Below are 27,704 nucleotides of genomic sequence, written 5' to 3'. Positions count from 1 at the left end.
CCATTTTAATTGGGGCAGCAATATACCAAACTTTAGGATTTTTGGCACAAACCCTGTATGTAAACTAGGAAAGCATCTGTCCTTCAATATTTAAGTTTAGAATAAGGACCCATTCTCTTCTCCTCTTCACACAAAAAGATCAGAAGAGAATTGTATAAACTCTGTGTATATGGTGTGGGAGAGTAACACTGAAAACATGCAAAACAGGAGAAGTGTCCTATTTAACTGGCAGATTTTGTGCTCATTTCGGGTGCCTGACTTGTATACAAGGTAAGATTGATGTGCTGCGTTCCTTGCCAGCATAACTTTAGGTAGATCTACACCAGCAAATCACCCAGACGTGGCTCATATATGTAAAATGAAACCAAGAATTTTAAATCCTATCCAAAGTGTGCCAGACTGAAGCAATAATTCATGCGATGCTTTTAATCTCAGCTGTTTTCCCAGTTCCCAGGGAAGTTTACAAGCAGGGAAGACATTGGAGGTCTTGATCTGGGAGATAATTCCCTCACAAAGGCAGGATATGTGGCACAAGGCCTGGCTGAGGTGGTTGCTCAGCAGGGGCACAGGTGACCAGGAAGATACGGAAGGTGAAAAGAGCATATTCCTCAGGGCAAAGGAAAGCAGCGGTGCCCAAAGGGGTCCGTGCTTGTCCTGCCTTCCCCTGGGTCCTCTGCTGGGCCTCACAGGAGGTGGAGTGAAATGCTGATGCAGGCAATGTGGTCAGGAGAAAGTACTGGGATCGCACAGGAGTATCTCTGCTAGCAGTTGCTGCCACAGCTCAGTGTCTGAGGGGAGCTGCTTTGCTTTGGGGTAGTACTTTTCACTCTGTGTTCCCAGGGAGTTATTTTTGTATAGGCATCCCACTCTGAAAGGAGAACTGTGGCATCAAACTGGGCATGGGGATGCATGGGAGAGAAGTGTTCAGGAAAAGAATCCATCTGGTGTATTTGGGAAAGGCATGCAACAAGTGTGTGGCAGGCTTTCTGTGCCTTTGTAGAGCTACATTTCTTGATTTAAACTATTCATCTGTGTCTACAACTTAAATACAAGTGCTGAGGGGTATATCAGAGGTGGGAGTAACGGGGAAAAGTTGTGGCTACAGTAGCAGCATAATGCAACAGGCTCAAGCTGTCAGGACAACTCTGTGATTCAGTGCAAACCAGGAAAAAAGATAGCCTTATTATATTTTTCAAGAAACGCAAATGGTCTGTGATGAGACTGAAGATCTAAAACATCTGTGTTACCTCTCATGCCCAGCTATAGGTACTGTTAGGCTAGATTAAGTGATTAAGCCCTATATTTCAGAATAGATTTATATTCCTTACTTTGTTTTAATATCCTTAAAAAAGATATTAGATTTTAATTCATTCAAACAATTGAGTAGGTGCCTCACCTTTCTATGTTATATCTGAGCACATTTTCCCATAACTAAGTGCATCATCTAGCTCAGAACCGTGTGTCTCATAGCTACCTTAAGCAACTTTAATTCTATGTACATATTCTACTTGAAATTTTTACCTATGAAAGATGATCTAGTATCTGTCTGTTGAGCCTGCTAGTCTCTCTGAAAAACCTTGAAACACTACAGCAGTGAACTTGAATTGTTAGTGGGGGTTGTCATGTCTGAGCAGGTGAAATGGGTTGGTTAATAAGACTCTGAACCCATGAAGGAAAAAGAGCCACTGAGCTGATGAGCTGGAAGAAGCAGGCTTGCAAAAGATGGGGGAGATACTAATGTGTCAAGGGAAAGTGGCTTGAGACAAGACTCTCATCAGGAGTACATAAATGTATAACATCTGAGGCATAACAGGAGTCTTTTGGATGTGGGGCAATATCTGGGGTCTTGTGCCTCATCCAGCTGTTTCAGTGATAAATGTTTCTTGATTCTGGATCAAGCTTTTGAGTAGCTTCTTTTTCTCCTGTCAGCATAAGAAAAGCCTTTCTGAGATTGAGAATCAAGGGGTTACTCTTTTTCCCTCCCAAAACAAGAGCATGCTTGTGAGTCCCCTGTGAGCATCACACTGAGTGTACTCTCCTCAGGGAATAATTTTTTGACAGGTTGTACTGTGAAGTAACATCATCTCCTTTCTGATCAAACAGGGCTAAAGTAGGTTTGGGGCTTGGCTGGTTTCTGTACAGGGCAGACCTTGTCCTTGGGGAAGTGGAAGAACTTGAGCTTTGTGCAGGGCCTTAGCATGCTTAAATTCTTGCATCCATACCATTCTTGTGTGCATGGCAAAACAGCCAAGCTCCGTGCACTTTTACTCTATGGGCTTGTTCCTGCTTCTTTGCAAAGGGTGACTGTTGAGTGTCCTGGCAATTGTCCCACTAGCAGGTGTTTCCCATCGCTTCCCTCACAGAAAGCAGCTTCTGCTATATGGGGAGACAGGGGAAGGGAGCTGTGAAGCGCAAGTTTAGCACATGAGGGAACAGCATTTCCCACAGCGTAGCGGGGTAGCGAGCTCTTGATAAAACTCCCAGCAGTGATATATCTGATTTCCTATGTCAGCCTTCTATTGTGACCTCTTGCTGAGGAAAGGAGAGGGCTTCCCTTGGCTGGCTCACCCTCCTGTCATCAAGAAGCCCATTTCTGCCACCTGGTTTGATGGCTGTGGGCCCAGGACAGATTACCATCTTCACTCTGTCCCTGTCTTTCTCTCTCTTTCCCTCCTCCTGGAGTCTTCTTTTGATCATCTTTTTCCCCTTTACCCTCCTTAATTAAAAAAATACAAACACACACACGAAATCTCTATTCTGACACATTGTATCTTCCAGACTACACATACATCCTCCATATTAATTCTTTAGAGGTTAATAGGTTCACTTGCAAAATTTCACTCCCTCTCCTAACACTTGTCTTTCCTACTCTGCCATATGTGTCCTAAAATCTGCCTTTCAGTTTAGGACTTGTTAATTTTCCAAGCAAAAATTTATCTCTGAAAGCTACACCATCACAACATCCTGCACTTAAATCATCTGAGTATGGGAGAGCATAAAGGAAACTTTGCTTGTTTGCTCTGCCTGTAGTAGAAATGCAATAGACTTCTCACAGACAATTAGGACATTCATTGCTTAGCTCCAGGGTAAATCAGATTACATGCTCAGGTAGTGGATTACTTGCCTGTGCTAGTTGTGCTCTTCATGGGATCCAATAAACAAGCCTAGACAAGCCTTCACTGCTGGGCGATGTTTTGGATGCAGTCATATATGTCAAAATATGTCAAACACTTTGTGAATGGTGAAGGAAAGTTTTGACTGAAAGCACTGAAGTCAACTCATTTTCCTCTCAATTCAGAGTTAAAACCACATATATGTAGATGTGCATGGACTGTATTGTTAGGAAATGTTTACTTTTTATCCTATAATTTCTGAGGCTAAAAAGAACCCTGTATAATTTTTGCAGTTTTTACTTAATGCTCTGGATGTTCTGTTTCTTCTTCATGTATCTTCACAATGTAAAAAAGCATTTAGCTGTAAGAGCTGTACCGAATACACAATATCTAAACACAAACCTGCTAGAATCTGCTTATTTTCTGATTTCTCCATGATACAGAATACATCCAGTTATGAGAAAACATATCTCTACAAGCAGCAGAAGATATACTAATGTGCAGTAAAAACACTAGTAAGAGTAAGGAATCCCATAAGGATACTTCTAGAGCTTCATATTTGAGAAAAGTATATTTTAAATTTTTTTTTAAGTCAATCCAAGTAATTTTATCAATATGGTAAATCAGCACTCACTGATCTTTGATTGGAATGGGCATGTGCATGAGAAGTTTCCTGTAAGTCATACCAAAAAGATGCCAGTCTGATTTGTCGGTAAATAATAAAGTATGTAAATAATGCAATATCCCCAACTTCATTTTTCTGGTTTTATTTTTTCTTAAAATATAGAAGTGTATGCATTTAAAAAAAAAAAAAATTGGTGTGGATTTACAATAAACCAGTATTCTTTTTTTACAACACATCACTGAGAAAGAAGGTCTGGCCATATATTTTATTGGCTAATAGCCTTGAGAAGAGGGCTAGGACCTGGGCCACTGAAGGCAGTGAGAGGAAACAGCATCAGCAAGGACTGAGTCATTACTGCTTTCTTTTGGATAGAAGGAAGGACAGAAATAATTTTTCCTGATGAAATCAGACCACTCAGGTATTTCTGTATAGCTGCTTAGAAGGTGTCATAGGCCTCCACACTGTGCTCTGAAACACTCAAATGCAAGCCAGCTCCATGAACTACCTCAGTCCAGTCTCGTGCACAACCTGGTAAGCTCTACTGAGAGCTGAAATACAGGATTTCGTGTTCAGCCTTGTGCTAATTTGCTTGAGCATTTCTCGGCTACAGCTGGTTCAGAGCTTGGCCGGAGCGAGCAAGTGGCTATCTGCATCTTATAAAGTAGATATGAATGGCAAACTAGAGTCTGTACTGTTGGGGGCGTGAAATTGTGGGGTTGGGGAGAGGCAATTCATAAGCTTTCTGGCAGTGAAAGTTGGAGAGAGCTTTCTTTTCTGTATATTTAGGCAACAAGAATGAGGACTGCTGTGGGTTATGCTCCTTATGTATCTCTTTTAATGTGATTCCTGTTGTGTTATGCCAATTTATACAGGCTGAAGTCTAGGAATGCCAGTGATTGATTCAAATTATTAAATAAACAGGGGAAGAAGTTGGTGAAATCTGGAGTTATTTAGGGAAGGGCATCCTTAAAACTGTGTTGCAGTGGGAGGTTGGAGACACGAGCATCTGCTCTGTGGACAAATTTAGTTATAAAACCCAGTTCCCTTATAGTCAGTGGAGCATACCTGTCAAACCTGGGCCTTATCTCACTTTCTGTCCATGGAGGGATTTCATCTTGTTTGAGCAGAACTGGAATTTTGACAGAGATGCTTGATTAGAATAAATGGAGCGTTCCTATTAAATGCAGGTGACTAATGAATCCATGGGTAAGCTCCATTAATTTCAATGAAGTGCTAAACATGTTAAACGTTATAAGAGAGAGGTTGCTGCCTATATGCACTTTCCAATTTTTTCAATGCTAATTTCTAGCTGATTTTAGGTTCTTTCTTTAGTTTCCATAAAGCATGAGCATAACCAGTGTTTTCATGATTAGAAAGGTAAATAAGCATCTGTTCTGTGGGTATGAAAACCGGGAAAAAATAATCTAAAAATATATTTTTGGTAGGATCTCCCATTCAAAAGTGGCTTTATTTAGTGCCTTAATTTTCAGAAAAATTGTTTCAGGCCCAGAAAAAAGCTTTGCCAATTTTCCTCACAGAACAATACTTGGTTTTATACTAATTCTCTTCTCCCCCCATAAGATTTCTGTTATATAAGAAAACAACAAAACCCAATGTTATAAACATGATGGTATATTTTGCATTCCCGCTTTATAATGCATCATTTCTATGTATTGATTTGACACATCACATCAACAAACACTAATTTAAAGCCCACCTCTTTTCAAAAATACTGCTGCTGATAAATTTGGTTCATGGAGTTTTAGGAAATGTAAGATTCAGCATATGTTAAGTAGGTGATGAGCCAAGTGGAAGAGTATAAGAGAGTTAAAACTGACCATTCCTCCTCCTCTTAGCACCCTTGTGAGGTGCAGAAGTGATTTGGACAGTATGTAATCCCATTTACATCCGGTTAAAAAAAGTTATTTTGTCCTTCCTGTAGCCACACTTCCATACACAACATCTCCGTTCTTCTTCACTTCCTACTGGGACTTGCATCTCAGCATAGTGCTTGATAGGAAATCAAATCCTGCTGTAGGTTTTACAGTGGGGGAGTACATGCAGATTAACAACTCACTCTCATAATCTCTCTTGCTGGGACTTGGTCTTTCTTTAAGGATTACCTCCACAGGAAGATAGCCACCATAGTTGGGAAAAGAAAGACTAGAGATTCATTGTAACACTTGCACTGTTCAGTGTATATGCATCAAAGTGTATAAGGAATCACAGAAAAGCCATGGGTTTGCCTTTTATTGGCTTGAAAACATCCAAGTTTGGATATTTTCATCAAATATCCAGCCATCTAATAAAGCTGCTCCAGTGCACCGGAGTGTAACAGTTTCTGCTGATGTCTGGTTTGAATGTCCCAAGACACCACTGTTGTTGTCTCTGGGTATGCACTATAAAGTGTTTTTCTCTAGTTTTTAAACTCCCTTTCAGGGAGTGGTGGGCTACAATTAGATCTTTCTTGGCCTCAATCTACCCGAAACAAATCTATCTCCCTCAACCTTTCCTTCAGGTTCCAGCTGCTATGATGGCCTGGCTCACAGACATCTCCTGCTTCTAAGCAGCCTTCCTAAAGTGTGGAGGGGAACTTTGAACTGTGAGAGGAAACCTGAGCACATTATTCCAGCTGCTTTCCTACCAGCACTGGGTAGAGAGGGATAATGATTTTTCTTGATCTGCTGGCCATGTAAAGTATGAGATGTAGTTTGTCTGTGATCAGAGAGTACACCGTTAGCTTATTTTCAGCTTGGCACCAGCCTCCAGGTCCTTTTCAGCAAGGCAAAGTGTCTATAAAGACAGAGGCATCCTTTGGGGTGGGGGAAATGCAATCTTTAAAACCAGCAATAACTGCTTCATCTTCTCCCCTTTCAAAAGAGAAAAAAATCCGTCTGGTGCCTGCTTGTGAGTATGTGGTTAGAAACAATGGCATTGCTGAAATGAAGAAGCAATTAAAATCTGTTGTTTCAAGATATTGCAGAGTCTTTAAAATCAACTGGTTCACAAATTCTTTAACTATTAGTAAAAATAATGTAGGTACTCCAAAGTATAAAACCACAAGATTTTGAAGAATATTTTCACAAAACATTCAAGTACAAATTTAAAATAGTAAGGCAACCTTCATTGCTGCTAATACATCAAGTCCTGTATCTGTCTATGTATTTTTACAACAAAAAGACATAGAACACATAAGACAAGCGCTTTCTTTTTTTGGCATTGGCTATTAAAAAAGGTCTCTCTTCAAATTTTTTTGATACCATTCCACAGTGGGATAGTTGTTATGTATGAGTCTTTTTGCTGAAAGGAATTTGAAATGAATTGCAAGCAGAAGACAACCCCACTTTTGATATAAGTGGAATTTTGTTCAGTAACAACTGCTAGTAGCCATTAGATGATAAGTAGGCAGATTGGAGAGATGTTTCTTGAAATCCTACATAGTATGCAGAACATGCTTTCATTGTGCTTCCTGGCATTAAAAGATAATGTGCCTTATTTGGAAATGTGATGATCAGGTCTGTTAAATCATGCTCAATCAGCTTACATAATAACACTTATATTTTGTTATTAATTTCAGATTTCAGAGACCTATGCCTTCCTACCGAGAGAAGCGGTGACACGATTTCTAATGAGCTGCTCAGAGTGCCAGAAAAGAATGCATTTAAACCCAGATGGAGCGGATCATAAAGGTAGTTTTAGTGTCAAATAGTGGGATGTAAAGTAATTTTATTTCTAATACCCATTTTTATTTTCCTAGCTTAGGTGAGAGTTCATATAAATTTGGTAGACTGTAACAGTTCAGCAAGTCAGATCACCTCATTTACTTAAGCTGGAAGGTAGTGAATCTTCTGCTTTCACTTAAGGGTGGAGTATAATACCATCTGCACCCTCAATAGAAAGATGATTTTATCTGGAGGAAATAATTTATTTTGCTATGGAAATGTTTGTATGGGAGCTTAAGCATAAGGAATAGATAGGGTATATGGGCTCTAGTCATTTAGGGAAGAAGAACTCATCAGTTTTCAGGGTTTGAACTTGGTTTTCCTTTTTCTTTGGGAGACTTCCATTTTTACAGCCTACAAGCGATTGAAAATGCAGAAGTTGGAGCTAAATGACATAACAGTCTGACTTCGACTGCAGAGTAGGCTGACACAGACTCCACAGTTAACATATAATGCATAATAACTATTTTTTTGCAGATAATGGAAAACCTCCAACTTTGGTGACCAGTATGATTGATTACAACATGCCCATTACTATGGCTTATATGAAACACATGAAGCTGCAGCTACTAAACTCACAGCAAGATGAGGTAAAACCTGAAAACTTTTAAGTTTGGTTTTCTGTTCTCCTGTGTTATTTTGTACTTGTCTTTGAGGTAGCTAGGAAACTGAAGATGATTGTTGATCCCATCTTCATAATTTTGTTGCTAAAACAGTCAGTCTGAAGCCAAGGCAGGGTTGTTTTCAAGCAGCAGATTGAGAGAAAATATCATTACTTATGGCCCTTCTATGACTGGGGGTAGTGAGCTGTACTTTGAATTGCCTGAAGGTGCTCTTTCACTGGACCAGTGGAAAGGGGGATGGGGCCAGCACATCAAGACTTAGTTCTGTGCCCAGCAGTGACTTCCATTGTCTACTTCCAGAAACCAGTACCATCAAAAGCTGAAATGAATGCCATGGTGTTCTCAAGGTTAGCAACCATGATGCATCACAATTTACTGACAGAGATGAAAGTCCTGGCAACATCAGTTGAAATCTTTAAGGCAAAAAGCTTAAAAATAAGAGTAGGAGTTGCTTTTGAAATTTTGAATAAAAAGGCAGAAGAAAAGGAAGAGAAGTAGACTGAGAATCAAGCTTCTTCATAGAGAATTTGGGTTGAATTGTATTTATTTCTTCTCAAAGATTGTTTGCTTTCTCTGATTTATTTAGAGTTTTCCCAGATCTTAAGAAGTGCTTCATAAATTGACAGGCACATACCGAATTGTTTGTAGTAACCTCCTTTTGCTGGAAGTTTTTTCATTTACCGTTTAAGCTGCCAAATAGAAGCTCAGCTATGTGCCAGCCAAAAATCAGTTCTGCATTCTGTATCTTTCCATCCAACTACAAGATATTTTTTAATAAAGAAAGCCTTCAAAAACAACCTTAGCAGCTGGATTATGTCAAGACCCTGACTGATTTCTGACTTGTGCAGAGTCAACCAGATTTGTTTTCCCAATAAATAGATATGGGCTAATAGGAATTATTCAACACTCCCTAGAATGGGGATTTCATCACTCTTCTACAAATACCAGGATCCTTGTTTCAGTTTGGCCTTTTTTTTTTTTTCTTTTAATTGCTGAGGGTGTAGGGAGAGATCCCAAACTCAAAGTTCTTCATGCATATATACAGCCTGGTCATCTTTTCTTCCTGTTGAGTCTCCTGATTATTTCAGTGACCTGGAAGCAGGGTTTCAAGCAGCAGCAGAGAAGAGGCTTTATTCTGCAGTAGCTTTAGCAATTAAAGGACTCCTTGGTTTCTACACCTTTTCCCTTTGAGAATTACTACTTCCACAACAGGGTCAAGCACTCGTGCTGGATCAGAACCACATGCCTCAGAGCTTCTGTAGCCTGAATGTTTTGGTGTAGTCTTTCTGGTCTGATGACTGAAATTTTTGTTAAACCAGTTTTTCATCTAGACAAGCCAGTGGCAATGATATGGAGGCAGCAGGACTTAACATTGCTTGGTATTTTCCTGTCCAGCTCAGTTTTGCAGCTCTGTTGTTACTGTGTATGAAATGCCTGCAGCAGTGGACTTATGAAAGTAATTTTTATATGTTTTAGTAATAATAACTTTTTTAGCATAGAGTGGGCAAAAGGAAAGTTCTGGATTTATTAAAATAATTTTTTGTATATTTTAGTAATAATGACTTTTCCAGGGCAGAGTGGGCACAAGGAAAGTTCTCAAGATAATTGTCATGTCTTTCCTCAAAGCAGAGTTTTGCCAAGGTTTTCTTTTCCCCCTGGGCTGTACATTTGTTGCCCTTAGAACAAAATGACAGTGAAAATGTTGTAGTACAAAATAGCAAGCTTTCTGGTTCAAACTATTTAATGCACTTAAAAAACAGCCTTGGGTTTGTAGGAAAGATTCAATCAATCATATCTGTATTCTTTCTGGGGAAGGGTGTGGAATTGTGACAGGAGTAAACTTGGATCCCACCGCTAGCTAGCACAATGATTGAAAGCCTCCTAATTCTCTCATCCTCAATTCGACATTCTTAAGCTGAGACCATTGATGAGAGGGAAACAGGCTTCATCTAAAGGGAGAACTCCCCACTATGTGGGAACTTAGAGCTGTGCTGCAGCTGCTTTAAAGATGCCAGTGGTTCTCAGTTTTTGCTCCCATGCCCGTGTGTCCATGCAGATTCAGATAGATGTTTACAGAGTTTGGGAAGTGAGGTGGAGGTATTTGCAATGCTGTAGGCAAACAGAGGCTGCCTATGTGTGTTGTTTTATAACTATACAAGTGTCAGCCAGAGCTCCCTTTCTGTGAGCCCATCAAATTGCCTAACCTCAGAACTGAAATAGGTAAGCTGCTGCTTGCTGGCTCCTGCAGGATCCAATGAGAAATACCCCTGCATTTTAACAGAGACACAGCAATCCAGAAGGTCTGGGGGAGTTTGTTTTCTTATCTTTCTGTTTGAACAAGCAGAGTGCATTTTCCCTAAACCTCAGAACCATCTGGCATGTGCCCTGGCCCTGTCTGTCTGGGGCGGGAGGCTGGTGGGCACCACGGTTCATCTGTGAGGGCAGTGTTTGGGTGTTTGTGGCTTCTGTAACTGGGGTGCTCCTACCTTATGTAAGGCAAGACAGACAGGTGCCTGTTAGAGAAGCCCTCACTTTTCCATTTATTTTTTTACAAATCCCTGAGAACAAGATATGTTTATTTCCTTATGTGTCATTGTCCTGCTGTGGCAGTACAGAACAGCCTCACTTTGTGTGTTGTCCCACTCTTGCTCCTGAATGGCATTTGCAGTACTTCATCCTAATTTAACATGAGTCACTACTGCAGGGACCTTGCTTTCTGAAAATGAGAGAAATGTCCATACAAACTGGAAACATTGCTGAGACTCAAGGGAGGAACACATTTAAGGGTCTAGCACTCAGAAAGAAGCAAGCAGCTATATTTATATCTGTAGAATCCACTTGACAACAAGTACACAGTAAATCATATTCTAAAGGTTGCTATTTTTCTAGGCCGCTTTTGGTGAGCAACCCAGAAAAATAGTCAGAATCCTGTCTTATCCTGTTTTGATAAAAAAAAGTAACAAAAAATTATTTGGAAAAGTATTTCAAACATCTTCAGGGCATACAAAATTATTTGCCATATTTTTCCCTAAGTTCTTTAAAGCACTTTTCTTCTTAACAGGAGTAACCACCTCAGAAAAGTTGTCACTGAAAATATATTGCCTTAGGTTTGTACATTGCCTCAGCCATTTACAGAGCAAGACTTGTGGATACTTAATTTCTGATCCATGAGTGGATGTGTGAACTTCAGTGGGACAGAAGAAACTGAAGTCAAACATGCATCTGAATATTTTCTGGACTAGGTCCAAAACTGTTTAACTTTTACAAATCAGGATAATGATTAGGATTTTTACTTTTTTCCCTTTTTATCATCCCTCATTAAATGCTCTTTAATTGGACTTGATGGATAAATCATATTAAAGACGTGTAATGTAGAATAAATTTACAGTGATACTTCTGTGATTATATTACTTTTATTTGCCACTGACTGTCATGACCGTGCTCAGAACTTTTATAAGCTTTCTAATTTTCATAGATGCTTCTTTAAACATAGTGTAAGTGTGACATCATGCCAAGGAAATTTGATCGTGCATTCTCACTAGGTCAAGCTGCCGTTTGGAAATATATTCCTGTGAGTTTTTGTGGTTTAACCCCAGCCAGCAACTAAGTACCATGTAGTGGCTTGCTCACTCCTCTCCCTGCTCTGGTGGGATGGGGGAGAAAATCAGAAAAATGTGAAAACCCAGGGGTTGAGATAAGAACAGTTTAATAATTTAAACAAAGTAAAATATACTACTACTGCTACTACTAATCGTAATGAAATGAGAGAGAGAAGGAGGAATAAAACCCAAGAAACATGTATGATGCCAGATAAGATTCCTCACCACCCACTGAAAGCCTGTCTCCCAGCAGCAACTGGCCCCCTCTGGCCAACTCCTCCCAATTTATACAGTGGGAATGATGCTCCATGGTGTGGAGCTCCAAATATCCCTTTGGCCAGTTCAGGTCAGCTGTCCTGGCAGTGCTCCCTCCTGGCTTCTTGTGCACCTGCTTGCTGGCAGAGCATGGGAACCTGAAAAGTCCTTGATTTAGAGTAAGCACTGCTTAGCAACAACCAAAACATCAGTGTGTTATTAACATTATTCTCATACTAAATCCAAACACAGCACTGTACCAGCTACTAAGTAGAAAATTAACTATCCCAGTCCAAACCAGGACAGTGGTCATTCACAGGGTTACTGACTTCCATGTGGGAAAGGTAAAGGATTCAGGCAGGGAATATAGGGAGGTCTCCTCAGCCAAATTTGAATAACAAGGACTTGGTGTGGGGTCTCTAGTTACCAATCCTTTTCTGGAAAAGACTATGGAGCTTCTATGTAGTATCCTCATAGCTGAACAAATTATATTTGTCAGATTATCATACCACATAAATGCTGTATTTTCCTTCCTCTCCTTGATGTGCTCTGCTTGTTTTCTTGAATACACAAATATTTAGTATGATTACACTCCACGCCAGATGCAAGTGGAACAAATGGGAAGAGGATGAACTGCACATATAATGTGAACAGTTTACCATGTCTTCTGACATGTCTCTTTCTATTTGCAGGATGAAAGTTCTATAGAAAGTGATGAGTTTGATATGAGTGACTCAACTAGAATGTCAGCTGTGAACTCCGACCTCAGCTCAAATCTGGAGGAGAGAATGCAAAGTCCTCAGAACCTCCAGGGCCAGCAGGATGGTAAGGCTCTCATTTTGTACAGAAAATGTGGCATTGCCTTGTCTTTTTTCCCATTCTGTGCTTTCATTTAGAATTTGCTTTTCTTCATAGTGTGTTTCATTAGGTAATTTGAAATACTTGTTCCCTATATCTCAGCATGAAGAAGAAGAAGTTTGGAGTTTTTTTGCATGTTAATTTATTTGTTGCTTAGGCAACAGATGAGTGCTTAGACCACTGTATGTTAAGTAGTATTATCTTACTGTTTCTATATATATATCTGTAGTATGACCATGCACAGGCATAAAGGAAATGAAACTCAAACCTTTCTGAGGCAACCCAGAAAGCTGAGAAAGTTGTTTTTACAAGGAGGGAGTGTCACAGAAGCTGGTTATTTGAGAGATAGGAACTGGGATGTCATATTCAGAAGAAAGGATGAAAACAACAAATTCCTTTGGGGAAATAGAGGCAAAAGATGAGAAAACAGCGAGCAGCATTGTCCATTTGAATGTTAATTGTTTCTCGTTTACAGCACAAAGCTACTTTTTGGTCAGAGATGAAAGTTCTACTTTGCATTGCAGGTGCATAAATGAAGTTTCAGCCCTTGTTATATAGCAAGTTAAATGAGCCTGGTTTGGAATGAACTTTCTTCTGGATTATGGAGCTCACAAATAGCCTGTCTACTACAGACTGTGACAGTGGCTCATGAGTGGCACATGAATGCACAACACCCAAAGTGCAGGTCTATTCTATTGCTATTAGAGACAACACATTGGAATTCCTTACTTGCTACTTGGGAATTTTCTGATCATGTGTGCCAAATCAGAAGTGCTTCTTATGTTTCTCTTGAACACTAAATATTTGATTTGATGGCTAACCTGGATGCTTTGCACTTCATGCATCATGGTAATTTGCTAGCTGGTAAAATATTTAGGTGAGAATGGGTGTGGTGCATAGTGGCTGATAGGATCTGGTGATGGGTTGGATCTTCAGCTGAGTTGCTCTCCAGACAAATAAAGGAGTACGATGTCTGTGATAATTTGCTAGGTCAGATTCTAAACACAACTGCCTTTTGTCTGAGTGTCCTCAAGCTATCACAGATTTTTTTCAACTTTTAACTTAATTTCTGTCTACATATGTTTGCTAAAGCAGCAGTTCTGATGCACATGATGTATGAAAATTTAGTTCACTTTCCTGTTGAAGTTTGACTTTTCCCAGGGATAATATATTATAGTAATACTGCTAACTTGGAGGTTTCAGGGATACTTAGGAAGGTGCCATTTTTTAATGTATCTGGCTTTCAGTGCAATCCTATGCTGTAGAAGTTTCACGTATATAGTTTCTTAATAATAATTGTATGCATGCATATGTCTGAAATAAAAATTATAGCTCAGTACAGTAACCTGTGAAGAAATGCCTGTCATACATATCTTTACACCTGCTGCAACCAGATTCATGTGCCACATCTAATCATATTAGAACCTAAGTATGAATGATAAAGTGCTGCAAATCTGTCACTTTCTATTTCAAATGTATGGGAAATAAATCCACTGTGCTCTTTGAACTTCAGGTGTGTGATCTTACAGTACAGTTTTAAATCTCTACGCTTTCCTTCCCTTCCTCCCAGATGGTACTTGCTCACCTTCCTAAGGCAATCCTATTTTTTGCTGCATCTTCTGGCTAAAGCATCTGCTGATAGAGAGATTTGAAATAGCAGCTCTCTTCCTGCTTCATGGTTTTCCTTTGCTGGCTGCTGTCAGGTAGCAAACCTAAGTGTGGCTAGTTATAGCAATACTGCTGTTTCAGATGAGGGAGAAGAGGCTGAAGGAGGAGCAGAAAGACATGAGAGAAGTGTGGGGGGAAAGAAGAATGATAGGAGAGGGCAGGGAAAAAAAAGATTGGAAGAAAATAAAGAATATGAGAGGTAGAGGAACGGAAGTTGGAACAGGAAGGAGGGCAAATAAAAGGGAACTTAAGGAACTTAGCAGTACAATCCCTTTTGCAGTCACAGGCTGCATTGTAAAATTTTACAAATTTAATCCGTAATTATAGCACATGCACACCAAAATCATCACCAAAGCCTGAATCTGTGTGTCTAAAGCAATTCTTGCTCCCTTTCCTCAATTCTGTATGTCTATGAAAGTTTATGTCAGCCACCACATTCAGCCTATAGATAAAGACGCTTGGCATTTGCCTCATCTGAAGTGTGTTTGCTGCATCCTGGCAGGTGAAAACTTCCTGTTGCATAAGGTTGCCTGTGCACATGCAGTTGGAACTGGTGTCTGGGGTGGAATGGGATAGCACAGGTCTTCTGCTGCCCAAAGCATGCCCTCTTTGGGAGGATAATTTGCTAATGGGAATCATTAGGAAAAATGCTGCCTGGGGTGGGTTAAGGACAGCTCCAGTGTACCTAAAGGTGATGTGTTTAATCACTTTACTTCCCTGGTTTTCCATGTGAGGTAGGATGTGAATATTTTGGGACATCCCCTGGTTTTTTTTTGTTATGGATTTCAATTGGTTTGGTATGAGAATATAAACTGTCTGTGTACCCTAGAGGAATATAATAGTGAGCTGGGCCATGCTACTGAGGGATAGATGGAGGCTGCTCTTCCACTTCAGTTTATCAGAGCATCAGAATGCTGACACTGTCTATGTAAAATAAATAAGATGCTTTCATAACTTCATCCCTTGGGGCTATACTTGCATCCTATTTAGACAGGCATTTGTCTTTGGGAGTCCATTACGCTCTGTAATGCTCATACTAGAAAATTTGACCTGAGGTTTCTCGATGTCTTCCAGCCCAATACTGTGTCCTGTTTCTCATGGTTAGGCTGCTTGAACCTAAATAGGATAAAGGCAAGTATGAGAGAAACTCACAGTATCAGTTGAAAGCAATAGACTTCGTCACCCAGAAATGCCATAGTAGGTGAGAAAAATGCTGAGGAAGGGCGCAGAGACAGAAGGTGCATATTTGCTCAGAGTAAATGGGTGCTGGTACTGCACAAAAGTCCTGGGCTCTGCAAGTGGGCTGAGGCTTCGTGATACTTGTATTAAGCTTATTAGGTGGAAAGGGTACTGGGAATTAAGGAGGTAATGAAAAGCGTGGAGGGTTGGCAGATAGTACATGGCTGCCGTACTACTAAAGACAATTCCCACTTAAATTAGCCTTAGTATGCCTTTAAATAACAGGGTCTTGAGTCACACCTGCTGGTGAATGGCTGAAAATAGCATCCTGAGCACCTGCAGGGCTGTTGCAATGATGGGGTAGGAGTTGGAAAAGGGCTGCGGGTCTTCCCTTCGGAGTTAGAAAACGAAAGCAGCCCTAATTTGCAATTGGTCCATTCCCCAGTTGGGAATGGGGTGTGGTTCTCTGCTTACCAGTGCCTCCGAGGTGTTTTCTCTAGCAGCCAGCTGGATAACAGAGCTGCAAGCTGCAGATATGTTCCTTTCTCTTTTGCTTGCCTCTTGCTTGTTCCTATTTTTTTGCTTCCCTAGACATGACACAGTTCTGTGTCCTAAGCTGGTTCTTTGGAGTGAGCCCGGTGTACAACCCTTCTTCAGGCCAAGCTCCCACTTGAGAGCTGTCTTTAATTCTCCTTTCTCTTAATAATGCTCTCGGGACTCTGATGTTGCTGGATCAAACCCTTTTGCCTGTGTCAGACCACAGACAGCAGGCAAGGTTTGTGAACTGAGTTGGAAATAAAGGAGCTTTTTTGTTTTTTAAGTTAGTGGTTCAACCTGTTAAAAAAAAAAAGATTTTTGTAGTGAAAACTGACCTCTAGATAGGTCTTCAAAGGAGCAGCAACAGCTTCTACCCTGAGTGAAAATGGGACTTTCGTTGCCCTTGCCTGTTAGCTGGAGCCCTGTGCAGAACAGGTGGGTGTGTTTCTCTCTTCACTGTGGTAGTTCATTAGTTACCAACACATGAGGTATGTAAGGGGATGCTCTGATTAGAGGAAATTAAGAACATGTACAACCCTAGAAGTGAGGAGAATTAAGTATGAATTTGGCACTGAATTTTTTCTTGTTTGTTTGTTTTTTTACTATGTGAGCTATCTAGTAAAAGTCAGGGATGAGACTATTTGACTGTAACTCAATGAAAGATGCAGGATTGATTTATTTTCAGTATTTCTCACTCTACTGAGGTATACAGAAACATATCAGTGATTAGTCTGGATTTGGGTGGAGGGACCGTGTTCTCTTCAATCTAGATTTTGGAAAATAACTGCTACGTGTTTATACATATTTATATACAACTGCCTCTCACAGGCACTGTGTGGAGATTTGTAGGAGCTTATAGGAGATAGCTATGACAAAATACATCAGAAGTCAACCTTTAATGGGGGTTGTGCTATCAATTTAGATGTAGAGATTAATAAGCTTTTCCTGGTTGTATTTTTTCCAATTTATAGAAAATTGATCAATAATACTGTAATGCAATGGAGGATTATGTCTTCAAGTAGTTTGTAATCACTTGGATGGTTCCAGTTCTCTTTCCTTGGCATGTTCAAATTGCCACATTTTACACAATATAGATGTAGGAAACCTGGGTGTTAACATTAGCTATTCCTTTCACTCATCTGGTGTTTGTGACAGATGCAAGTATTGGAGTCAGTCATCTAAATACCTGTTTTCTGCATCAAAGCTATAATCTCTACACAACGGCTTCACCTGAAATAAGTAACATTAGCTAATTAAGTTGTCAAAACTGACTGTCTATGCAAGAGTGCAGACTTGCTGTTGATTTTTCTCTCTGAGCTAAGTCCAAGCCAAGAGTTTAATCCACCTTCTCATTCTGAACTTGGTTGTACTACTGTACTTCTTTCTGCTTTTGTCTTTATTCCACTGAAACCTGGACTCCCTGTCTTAAAACATTGACTTTTCTTTCTTCTCAAAGCAATTTAAGTTCAAGATATATGAGTCCAAGCACCAACTGCAGGCCAAAGTGAAGACAGATTGGTGAAAGAGTATAATGGAGTAAATTGTCTCTGCTGTTGACTATGGACTGGCCCTGCTCTTGATCTTGAGTAAAGTGAATGGTAGCAAAGCCAACATGAGAGCAGATGATTCCCAGCATTAAGTCCATGGCAACCTTTTTGCTGGTAATTAAGAATTTTCAGTGGAAATGTTATTTTACTTTAATTTATAAAATCAGTTTACATCAAGATGTATTGTGCTTTTAATTTCTGTTCAAGCACTGAAAGGTTTTACAAATGCCCTTGTATGAGGTCTAAGTCCACTTGACTTCAGTAAAGGCCCACTAAAGGTTTGCCAAACTGTTTGCAGAGTTTAGATGTCTCTCACTAAATACCTTTACTTCCTTAGTCTTCAAAACAAAGCGCCTGATGTTTCTGTGGTATATGGGATAGACTGAAATTACCACATGGAGTCACAAAGCCTTAGTAAAAATATTAAAAATAAAATAAAAAGCAATCTGCCAGTTTTCCTAGATGCAACCTCATATACTTTTAGAAAGCATTTTCATTTTAGGGACTTTTTGTGACTTGACTGGTTTTATTTGCAATTTGTAGATCCATATTAACAAATCTATAACGCTGTTAGAGTTGTTTATAATGCTTTTACTTTATACAAGACATTGGACATGCAAAGTTAATAAGCATTTTACGCTGAAGAAAAGGGTAATTTTTGCTTAATAGTGAGGGTTTGGGCTGATTAAGAATGTTAGCTTATAATGAGGATAGAAAAATCATTACTATTTTTTTTTCTTAGGTGAAATGGCAGACCATTTAAAATTACATTTGAGCTAGGACCAGGCACTCTGAGAATTTTATGATATATTCAGATCTTCCAGTCTTGTTCAAGCCACTGAAATTTGCAACATTTTGGGCAATAATCTCACTTCCTATGACTAAGAGTGCAACAATAAATACTATTTTTCTGAAAGTGAAAATCTAAGATACCTGCCTGTCTCATGGCAGTCGAAAAGGAGTACAGATGTGACATACAGAAGCAAAGGTCTCCTGTCTCTGCAGTTGCTGATCTGCCACCTTTTGCAAGCACCAGCTTTCTTACTTGATAAAGCAAAAGACATTGCAGTCACACATATATGTTCCTGAGTAAGTCTATGGGCTGCACTGAAGTGTGCCACAGACGTCAAAATCACAGAGGTTTCTTTAGAGAGGGAGTTAGCTATAACATGTTGCTCTGTGTGAGAAAATCAGTATCATCCTCACCTAAGCAGAGGCAAAGCATACCTGAGAAACTGGCATGTGACGCTATTTTGCTTCAGTGGAGCTACACCTGGAGCGATTTAGCGCATCAGGTTTGGTTTGATGGATTTTTTTTTTTGCATAAACCAACGCATTGTAGTGGAAGGTGTCCCTGCCTATGCCAGGGGGGTGCAACTAGATGATCTTTAAGGTCCCTTCCAGCCAAAACGTTCTATGATTCTGTGATTTAAGAAAGGGAGGAAAATGGTGAAACATGACCAGAAAGTCAGAGAGTTTTTGAAATCTAGTTTCAGTGGTGTTTTAATGGCTTCTTTAGAAATGATACCTTATTGGTCCAAAAGGCACTATGAGTGACGCTGTAATGACATTTAAGCAGTGCTACGGTGTCACTGACAATGAATTCTACTGAGCCTGGGCGAGAGCTTGAAGTGCTGCTGCAGCTGCATCAGAAACTTTCAGCCCTTAACATTGTTAAGGAGAGCTGGGTGGAGTTTTCAGCAAATCAAGTATTTTAATGGACTGGCTGCTGACGAGGCAGCTGCTGTGTGCATTGTCATCAGAATACTGAGCTGATACATGAGGCGCTTCTATTGTACGAGAGAGGAAAATCTTCCTTTGACTCCACACACAATTCAAATTTGTTCAGAATTAATCATCAGTGTTTCTCAGTGGAGAGCTCTCCGTCCTTCCTCCTGGACCTACCTAATCACACAGTGGTCACAACCTGGGATTTGGACATGAGCACCCATCTCACTGAAGCATAGCAAATGGATTGCTTTTATAACTGACTCTTTTAATATGGAGAGTTACTGTATTTACATTTGTTACTTGCAAGCATCTTGTGATTTTGCTATACTGAATATCTCCCCCCTGCTCCATGTTACTTCTGTGTGTCTTATTCCACCTTATAATAACTTGTGTTCTTTTTCTGATATCTGTTTGTTTCTTATCTTATACTGTAATTTTCTTTAGAGACTAAAATATTATTAAACATGAATTATGCATTGAGCAGACTCTCTGCTAGAGTCTGAGTGGTCTGTTGCAACCAGAGAATAATCTCGTTTCCTGCACCACTCTCCCAGCTGCACAACTGTCACTTTCTATTACGCTTGCCTTGAACAATTGAGTGTGGCTTGTAATGACAATAATTACCTCAAAATTGTTTGTCATGTTTGCCTTGTTAGCAACAAACTACTAACTGTTGGTTACAATCAGGTTCTCAGCTATTACTCCATAATTACATCAGGGAATACTTGCAGCCAATAATAGCTGAGAAATTAGAATTATCTTTTCACAAGTAAAATGCTTGCAAGACCATTCACTCTATTCACAGCCACTCATTTTTACATCAGCAATCTAGTGGTAAGTGAAGCCTACCCCTGTGTAAAGGGCTAGCTGCAGACCTGTGTCCTTTTGCATCTTCAGAACAGTTGTATTAGTAGTGTACAGGTCCTGTAACAATATGTATTTCACTTTGGCAATCATACTGACCAACCAAGCTGTCTCTTCCTTATGCAGGTACTGAAGGGAGTCTGCTTTTGATCTCAGTGTGCAAGTCCTTGTAACTAAGCTTAGCTGGATTTCTGAAAGTGTTGCTTGGTTTTGGTCGATATTCTTTGTTTTCTTCCCTTAGCGTATCTCAGGCTGTTCTCTCCTATTTCTCTTTAACATTAAAAAAAAAAAGGAGGGGCATTCTGCTACAGAGATTAAGTTTTGCTTTCCAGTAAAGGCACTTTATCCATTTTATCCTGTCAAATGTACCAATTGACTTTAGCAGAGGCTATGTGCACAGATTGTTTGATTTAATTTGTCTACTTCCTTATAGTACAGGTGGAAGGTTTTTTTAATAGTTGCTGTTAAAATGCATGCTAGGCATTGACTCCCCTTTTTTTTTCCTATTACATATACTATAGAATAATATAATAAAGCATTTTTTTCAGGAAAAGGAATTTAAAAGGATGTCCTTTAAAGAAAATTATATTTAGCCATTGATTCTTCACTGTGTTATATTTTAATTAAGGAAGCTGTTAATTTATTTTTTTTCTGAGCAGGAAATGCCCTGGAGACATTGGGCTGTCTTGCAAAAGATATTTTTAATGGAAATTTCTTTGAAGCATTTCTTGTTTGATAAAATATTTGTAATGCTGAATGTTTAAAATTAGTAGTAATTTTTTTAACCAAATGCAAATAGTTTGATTACAAGAAAAGATGAGTACTTTTTCAGTGGTATAGTCTTTTGTAATATTAAAACACAAAGGAAGGGGTTATATATATTTTCCTGAGATTTGTGAAGAGGTGTTTTCAAATAATTGGTTTAATGTTGCCAGATAATCACTGTATTTGTTATCCTGAAGCAGAGGGATGTGCCATCTCTGGCACTTCTTAATAACAGGATGGAAAAAATGATGCAATCATCCTGAAAGTTTCAGGATAGGTTGAACTCCAGTGGTGTCCTCCAAGTATTCATGAACACTGATAGCCTGGTTATTGTGAGAAACACAGAGGAGCTGGTTTGCAGGCTGACTGGAGAGAGAAAGATACAAGAACAATTAAATTTCGCATCAACACAGATTAGAATACAGCCTGACTCATTTTACAAGTTTATTTAGCACTTGGTGACTGGTTAACAGCCTGCTGGGAGATGTGTGAGGCTCAGGCAGTCTCTCCATTGCTGCATGCCAGATGGACACTGACCAGTTCTGACCACTGCAGGAGCAGCCTTCCAGACTGACAGACAGACTGACAGACTTCAGTAGCTACTCAGACCCACTCTGGCAAAAGATGTGGAGGAGCCTTTGTTGGCTCTACTATGTGTGATGCTGAGAAACCAATTCAGAACCTCAGCTGTAAGTGCTGGCATTACTAATAGAATAAATTAAGATAAAAGCTAAATTTATGTAACATACAACTTTGAGACTTAGGTGCACAGAACTGAAGAGAAATTGATGCCTTAAGTTAGCTCCAAGAAGCTTTTCTCCACTTCCATCAGATAACAACCCGTCAGGATGCCAGCCTTGCAGCTAGAATGTGGCTTTCCAGCAGAAAGATTGCCTTGAGATCAGACTCTACTGAAGTTCCTGCTTATGGGGATAGTTGCATCTTTGTGTTGAAAATCTTTCCTCAGTACTTCAATTTAACTTCAATGCTTTTACAAGCTGCCTTTTTCATGATGTAAATCGAGGAGTCAGTTTAATGCATCTCTGGAGGAGTAGTGATGCTTCTACTGAACTTCTAGCTGTTCTGATATCCTGTGTGCTTTACTGGGTAGAGTTCCCTAAGCAGAAGGCTTGTTAATAATAAAGAATCCTTGTTAATAACCATCCAAGATCCCTACTATAGACTGTTAAACTTCTGTAAAATTAGTAATTCCTTCTGACTGGAAGGTGGAGTTCAAACCTCTATGCTTAGCTTTTTGTACTCTGAAATTTGAATTTCACATAAGCATACACCTTGGCAAGGAGATTTAAATAAGATCATAAACCAGAAAAAAAGAATGTGATTCACTAGCAGCTTTTAAATAAGGCAATAGTAATAGATACTTTGGGGCAATAATTGATTAGAAAATTTGATTTTTTGCTATGAGAAACTATAATAAAACCATGGTATCAACAAACTAATCTTAGAAGTGATAATTGCTATTATTAATTGGATAGGAAAAGAAATTAGGAGATACAAACTGGGAATAGGTTTTTTTTTTCCTCTGTAAAAACAAAATAGAGAGATGACATTTCAGTTACACAAAGTTACTGTTCCAAGAAGAACCAAAAAATGAAGTATAATAAAATTTTAATGACTTAATTGGCAAAGACATACAGTGAGTTTGTTATGTCACACTATTTAAGTGTCTTGTGGATGATTTTCTGAAGGGAGCTGATGCTGCAACCTGTCAAAGAGACAATAGCAAGACAGAGCTACGTGATGTGGGAACTCTTAATGTAAATTACTTGGAATGGAAGAAATAAGTCCTCTGCAAAAGGAAGTGGTACAAACAGTGAGAGCAGCAGGGTGGTCTAGAGAGCTAGAAAGTAAATGGAAGCAACTAATGCTTTCAAATCAATTTTAAAAAGGACTCCTTGCAGTGTATAAAGAAGCTATAATTCTTAGTCTTTGAATCGTTTACAGGTCTGCATACATACATACATCCATCTTCTAGGATTTCTGTCTGTTTAAAAACAATCAGTAACTTTTAAAAGATATCCCTCTGAGGTAACTGTTCAAGGACTGTATTTGTATCAAAGGTTTGAAAGAACTTTGACTTTTAGTGACTTGGTTTTTAGACATTTTATCCATCTCCAAAATACATGGATGCAATGCAAATCTTACTGAAATCAATCATGAGAATTTCTGTGAACTCCAGTGGAGACAAGGTTTACGTAATAGATTCTCTGTAGCTGAATGAATCCTGAAGTAGTTAATGTGGGCACTGAAACTGCTACTGTATCTTTAATTAAAACATCAGTGCAATTTATGCAGTGATGATAAGCTTTAATTCCTCAAGTTAGCCAAGCTCTGTCTGTTCCTGTATCTTCATTTCTTCTTTCTGCTACATTTCTGCTGTTCTCTACTAGTTACATGTGCTCTCTAGGAACTGTTCCTCTTAGATTCCTGCAACAGGCTATAATCCCTGGTTACTCCTGTAAGACTGCAGTCACAGACTTGCAGTTGTACATATTATTATATCTTCTGCAAATATGCCCTACTTTAATTAAAGGCATGGATGTTGTAAAGCCTCTTAGCAGGGACAAATATTTTTCTTTTCTCTGAATCAGCTATTCAGCAGTGGGCTTCTATTCACCCCCTGGAAAAAATGGGGCCTAAAATGATTGCTTGCTCTAGGAGTTGAGGAACTGTGGTGACAGTACTAAAAGCCAAGTGGCACAGGTAGATTTCGAAGATTTCAAAGAGTGAAACAGCAGCCTGGCCAAGTTTTTCACAATAATTTAAGAAGGAGTGTTCCATGGTGATCCTTGAACTTAATTGTCTCAGTTGGCGTTGTAAAATGTTGATTTCAGTAGAAGCTTTCTTAACTGCTGCTTTTTAAAGGAAAGGGTGGACATGGTAAAACTATCATTTTTCTGAGAAACAATTTTTCACCACCTAGGAAATTGTGTACACTTCTAGCCTTTTACAGGCAGCTCTGATGCTATCATGGCCATGCAGAAGAACGGGGTTTTTTGAGAAGAGCTTCTACTGCCCAGATAATTTACTTGGATGGGTAGTGGTAGCCTATTTGTCCTTTCTGTTTCTTAAAACCCCTTCCAGTGTAATGCCTGGTTTTGTGTAGTCTAGTTCATAGAATCATAGAATCATAGACTGAGCTGAGTTGGAAGGGACCCATCAGGATCATTGGGTCCAACTCCTGGCCCTGCACAAGATGCCTCAAGAGTCACACCATGTGCCTGAGAGCATTGTCCAAATGCTTCTCTGTCAGGCTTGGTGCTGTGACCATTTCCCTGGGGAGCCTCTTCCAGTGCCCAAACACCCTCTGAGTTGAAGAATCTTTTTCCTGATATGCAAACTAAATCCCTCCAACTCACCTTCATGCCATCCCTTGGGTCCTATCACTGGTCACAAGAGTGAAGAGATCAGTACCTGCCCCTCTGCTTTCCCTCACAAGGTCTCCGCTCAGTCTCCTCCAGGCTGAACAGACCAAGTGACCTCACCCACTCCTCATATGGCTTCCCCTCAAGGCCCTTCACCATCCTCGTGGACCTCCTTTGAATGTGCTTTAATGATTTAATGTCTTTTTAATATTGTGGTGCCCAAAACTGCACACAATATTCTACATGAGGCTGTCCCAGTGCAGAGCAGAGCAGGACAATCCCTTCCCTTGTCCAGCTGGCCATGCTGTGCCTGATGCCCCTAGGACAGGGCTGGCCCTCCTGGCTGCCAGGGCACTGCTGACTCATGTTCAATTTGCCATCGACCAGGACCCCCAGGTCCCTTTTTGCACCCTGTTTTCCAGCATCTCATTCCCCAGTCTGTACACACAACCAGGATTGTCCTGTCCCAGATGCAAGTCAATAGTCTGCATGGCACTTCTGTTCAATTTATGGCTTTTCTTTAGGCTAGCTTTGAGGCCTTCTAGTGCATCTGTTGTTTTTTGTAGATGCTTGATGTGAGCCTCTGTGAGTAGAAAAGGATTCTGCAATATGGTTCCTGGGAGAAGGACAACAGGGATGTCCCAAATCTGGCATGTCCCAGTCGAGCATGCTGTAATGGCTCTCTGCTTCTTAACTGAAATATGTTGTAGGACCCTGTGTTGCTTGTGATCTGGCTAACGCCTGGGCATGGGAGACTGGCCAGAAAGGTCCCAGGCCTAAGTGATCATCCAGTACACACATATGAGGGAGAGAGAAGATGCTAGCAGTACCAGTATCTGTGGTTCTTTTAATGTGTATGCAGATAGAAGAGAAATAACTCTTTGGTTTTTAAGCTCTTTCTGCCTTGCAGAGTGAATTTCTCTTAATAATAAGGAGTTTCTTTAAAGATATTTCTGTTTTGGAAATCTAGTCTCCCATGCTATTTGACCACTTCTTGGGATTACTGCAGTTAGCTACACTTTGAACCTGAATGAAAAAATGAGGAGAAACCACCCTCTGGACTCCTCCATTATTCCTGCTCAGAGTGAAAACTGTCCCCCTTCAGCACCCCTCAAGGCAGGAAAATTTTACTTATTCTGCTTTCCTATGTGAGTATGTGCTGGATGCCTTTCCACTTGTTTCTCCCTGTCTGTACACACAGATGTGAACAGAAATCAGTTCTGAAGAAAAATCCAGAGAGTAAAGGATTAGGAAGGCTGTGTAGGGAGTAGCTGAGATTGAATTTGCCAAGGTTATTTTTCCATCAGCATTTATTTAAAATAAAGTTAGCATTGAGTTTTATGTTGGCCCAGTTTTGTATTTTGTAACACAATATGAAACAAATACGAATCTAATTCAAGTTTACACAGATGTATTTATTACTATGAATAGATTCTCTATTAGTAGGTTTTATACCCATATTTATAAATCTATATTTCTCCTATCACAAATATACATATGTATCTTTATATAGATGTCTATTTCTAAATAAAGTGAACAGGTCACTGAAGAGAGGTAGAGCTTGATGGCATAGGAACCTGTTTTTAAGCATGCATTTTCCTGTACTCTAATTAGAGATGGTCTCTGAGAGCTCAGAAATACCATCGGCCCAAATTTTTAAAGAGGCAATTTTGTGAAGGCTAAATCCAACCAAAGCAGTATACATTCCAATACTCACGAATCTCTGAGGCAATAAAGCAGAGCTTATAGAACTGTAAAATCATGGAATATCAGGTTGGAAGGGGACTTCACGGATCATCTAGTCTAACCTTACTTGGCAAAAGCATGGTCTATACAACGTGGCCCAGGACCCTGTCCAGCTGCATCTTAATTATTTCAATAGCTGATTGTTCTCATTGTGAAAAATTTTCCTCGTGTATCTAATCAGTATCTCCCCAGAAGTAGCTTGTACCCGTTACCCCTCATCTTTTCCATGTGAGTCCTTGTAAAAAAGAGAGTCCTTATCTTTGTAGCCACCCTTTAAATAGTGGAACATGGCATCAAGATCTACCCTAACCCTTCTTTTCTCAAAACTGAACAAACACGGTTCTTTTAGCCTTTCCTCACACAGCAGGCTTCACAGTAATCTGATCATCTTTGTGACCCTTCTCTGTACCTCCTCCAGCCTTTCCACACCTTTCTTTGTATAGCAGGCGCCAAAACTGCACACAGTATTCCTGGTGCAGTCTGGCAGGCACTGAGAGTGTATATCTGCTGGTGACGCTCTTGTTGACACCTTTGCTGCAGCAGCACAGTGCTCACTCATATTGAGGTTGCTGTGCACCAGGACCCTCAGCTCCTTTTCTACAAAACTGGTCTCTAATCCCTGGGTAGATCCCATAATATGTTGCACTTCTGGATTATATTTTCCCAAGTGCAAGACCGTACATTTGTCTTTGTACAACTTGATAAGGTTCTTGTTAGCTCACTCTTCTAACCTATCCCGGTCTTCCTGCAGTCTGGCATTCCCTTCTGAAATGCCCACTTCCCTACTCAGTTTGGTATTGGCAAACTTTGTCAGTGTACACTTGATCCCATCTTCCAAATAGTTTGTGATGATATTAAACAGCGTTGGGCCCCACACGGATCCCTGGAGGACCCACTTCTGTCAGGTTCCAGTTTGAAAAGGAGCTGTTCACCACCACCCTCTGGGTGCAGCCTGTCAGCCAGATCCCCACCCACCGCACTGATCACATGTCTGGATCATAACACATCACTTTCTCCAGAAGGAGGCTGAGGGAAACCATGTCAAAAGCATTGGAGAAAGCCAGGTAGACAGTGTCCACCTCACCCCACATCAAGTGAACAGGTTACTTTGTTGTAGAAAGTGATCAAGTTTGTCACGTACAATGTGCCCTTGGTGAACCTGTACTGGCTTTTCCTAATCTTGTGCTTCATCTGACTTAAGATAGCCCCTAGGAGGATTTGTTCCATAACATTCCTAGGGACTGAAGTAAGACTGATGAGCCTATAATTTCCTGAGTACTCCTTTAAGACCTTCTTGTAGGTGGGAGTGGAATTAGTCTTCTGCCGGTCTCCTGAGACATCCTGGATCTCCAAGGCTTCTCAAAGATTATGGAGAGTGGCCTCACAATAATGTCAGTCAGTTCTCCTAACAACGCCCTTGGGTGGATATTGTCAGCCCATTGATTTTAGGGGCCAATCTCCTGTAATAGTTCACACACCAAATCTT

The 27,704-nt window shown here is 40.0% G+C and overlaps 1 protein-coding gene across 4 annotated transcripts in view; it reads left to right on the top strand.

Moving 5' to 3' along the window:
- The window catches only part of NOL4 (nucleolar protein 4), a 190,314-nt gene that overhangs the window by 38,404 nt on the left and 124,206 nt on the right, over window positions 1-27,704 (top strand). For all 4 annotated transcript variants that reach the window (XM_032124476.1, XM_032124471.1, XM_032124492.1 and 1 more), the window contains exons 3-5: window positions 7,316-7,427; window positions 7,938-8,050; window positions 12,630-12,762. In XM_032124476.1, the coding sequence (XP_031980367.1) occupies window positions 7,316-7,427; window positions 7,938-8,050; window positions 12,630-12,762 (358 nt within the window). The remainder of the gene's footprint in view (window positions 1-7,315; window positions 7,428-7,937; window positions 8,051-12,629; window positions 12,763-27,704) is intronic.

This window comes from Corvus moneduloides, chromosome 1 (genome assembly GCF_009650955.1).
Source record: "Corvus moneduloides isolate bCorMon1 chromosome 1, bCorMon1.pri, whole genome shotgun sequence".
Lineage (NCBI taxonomy): Eukaryota > Metazoa > Chordata > Aves > Passeriformes > Corvidae > Corvus > Corvus moneduloides.
The sequence above is the reverse complement of the archived record's forward strand: the minus strand, read 5'-3'. Positions and strand labels throughout refer to the sequence as shown.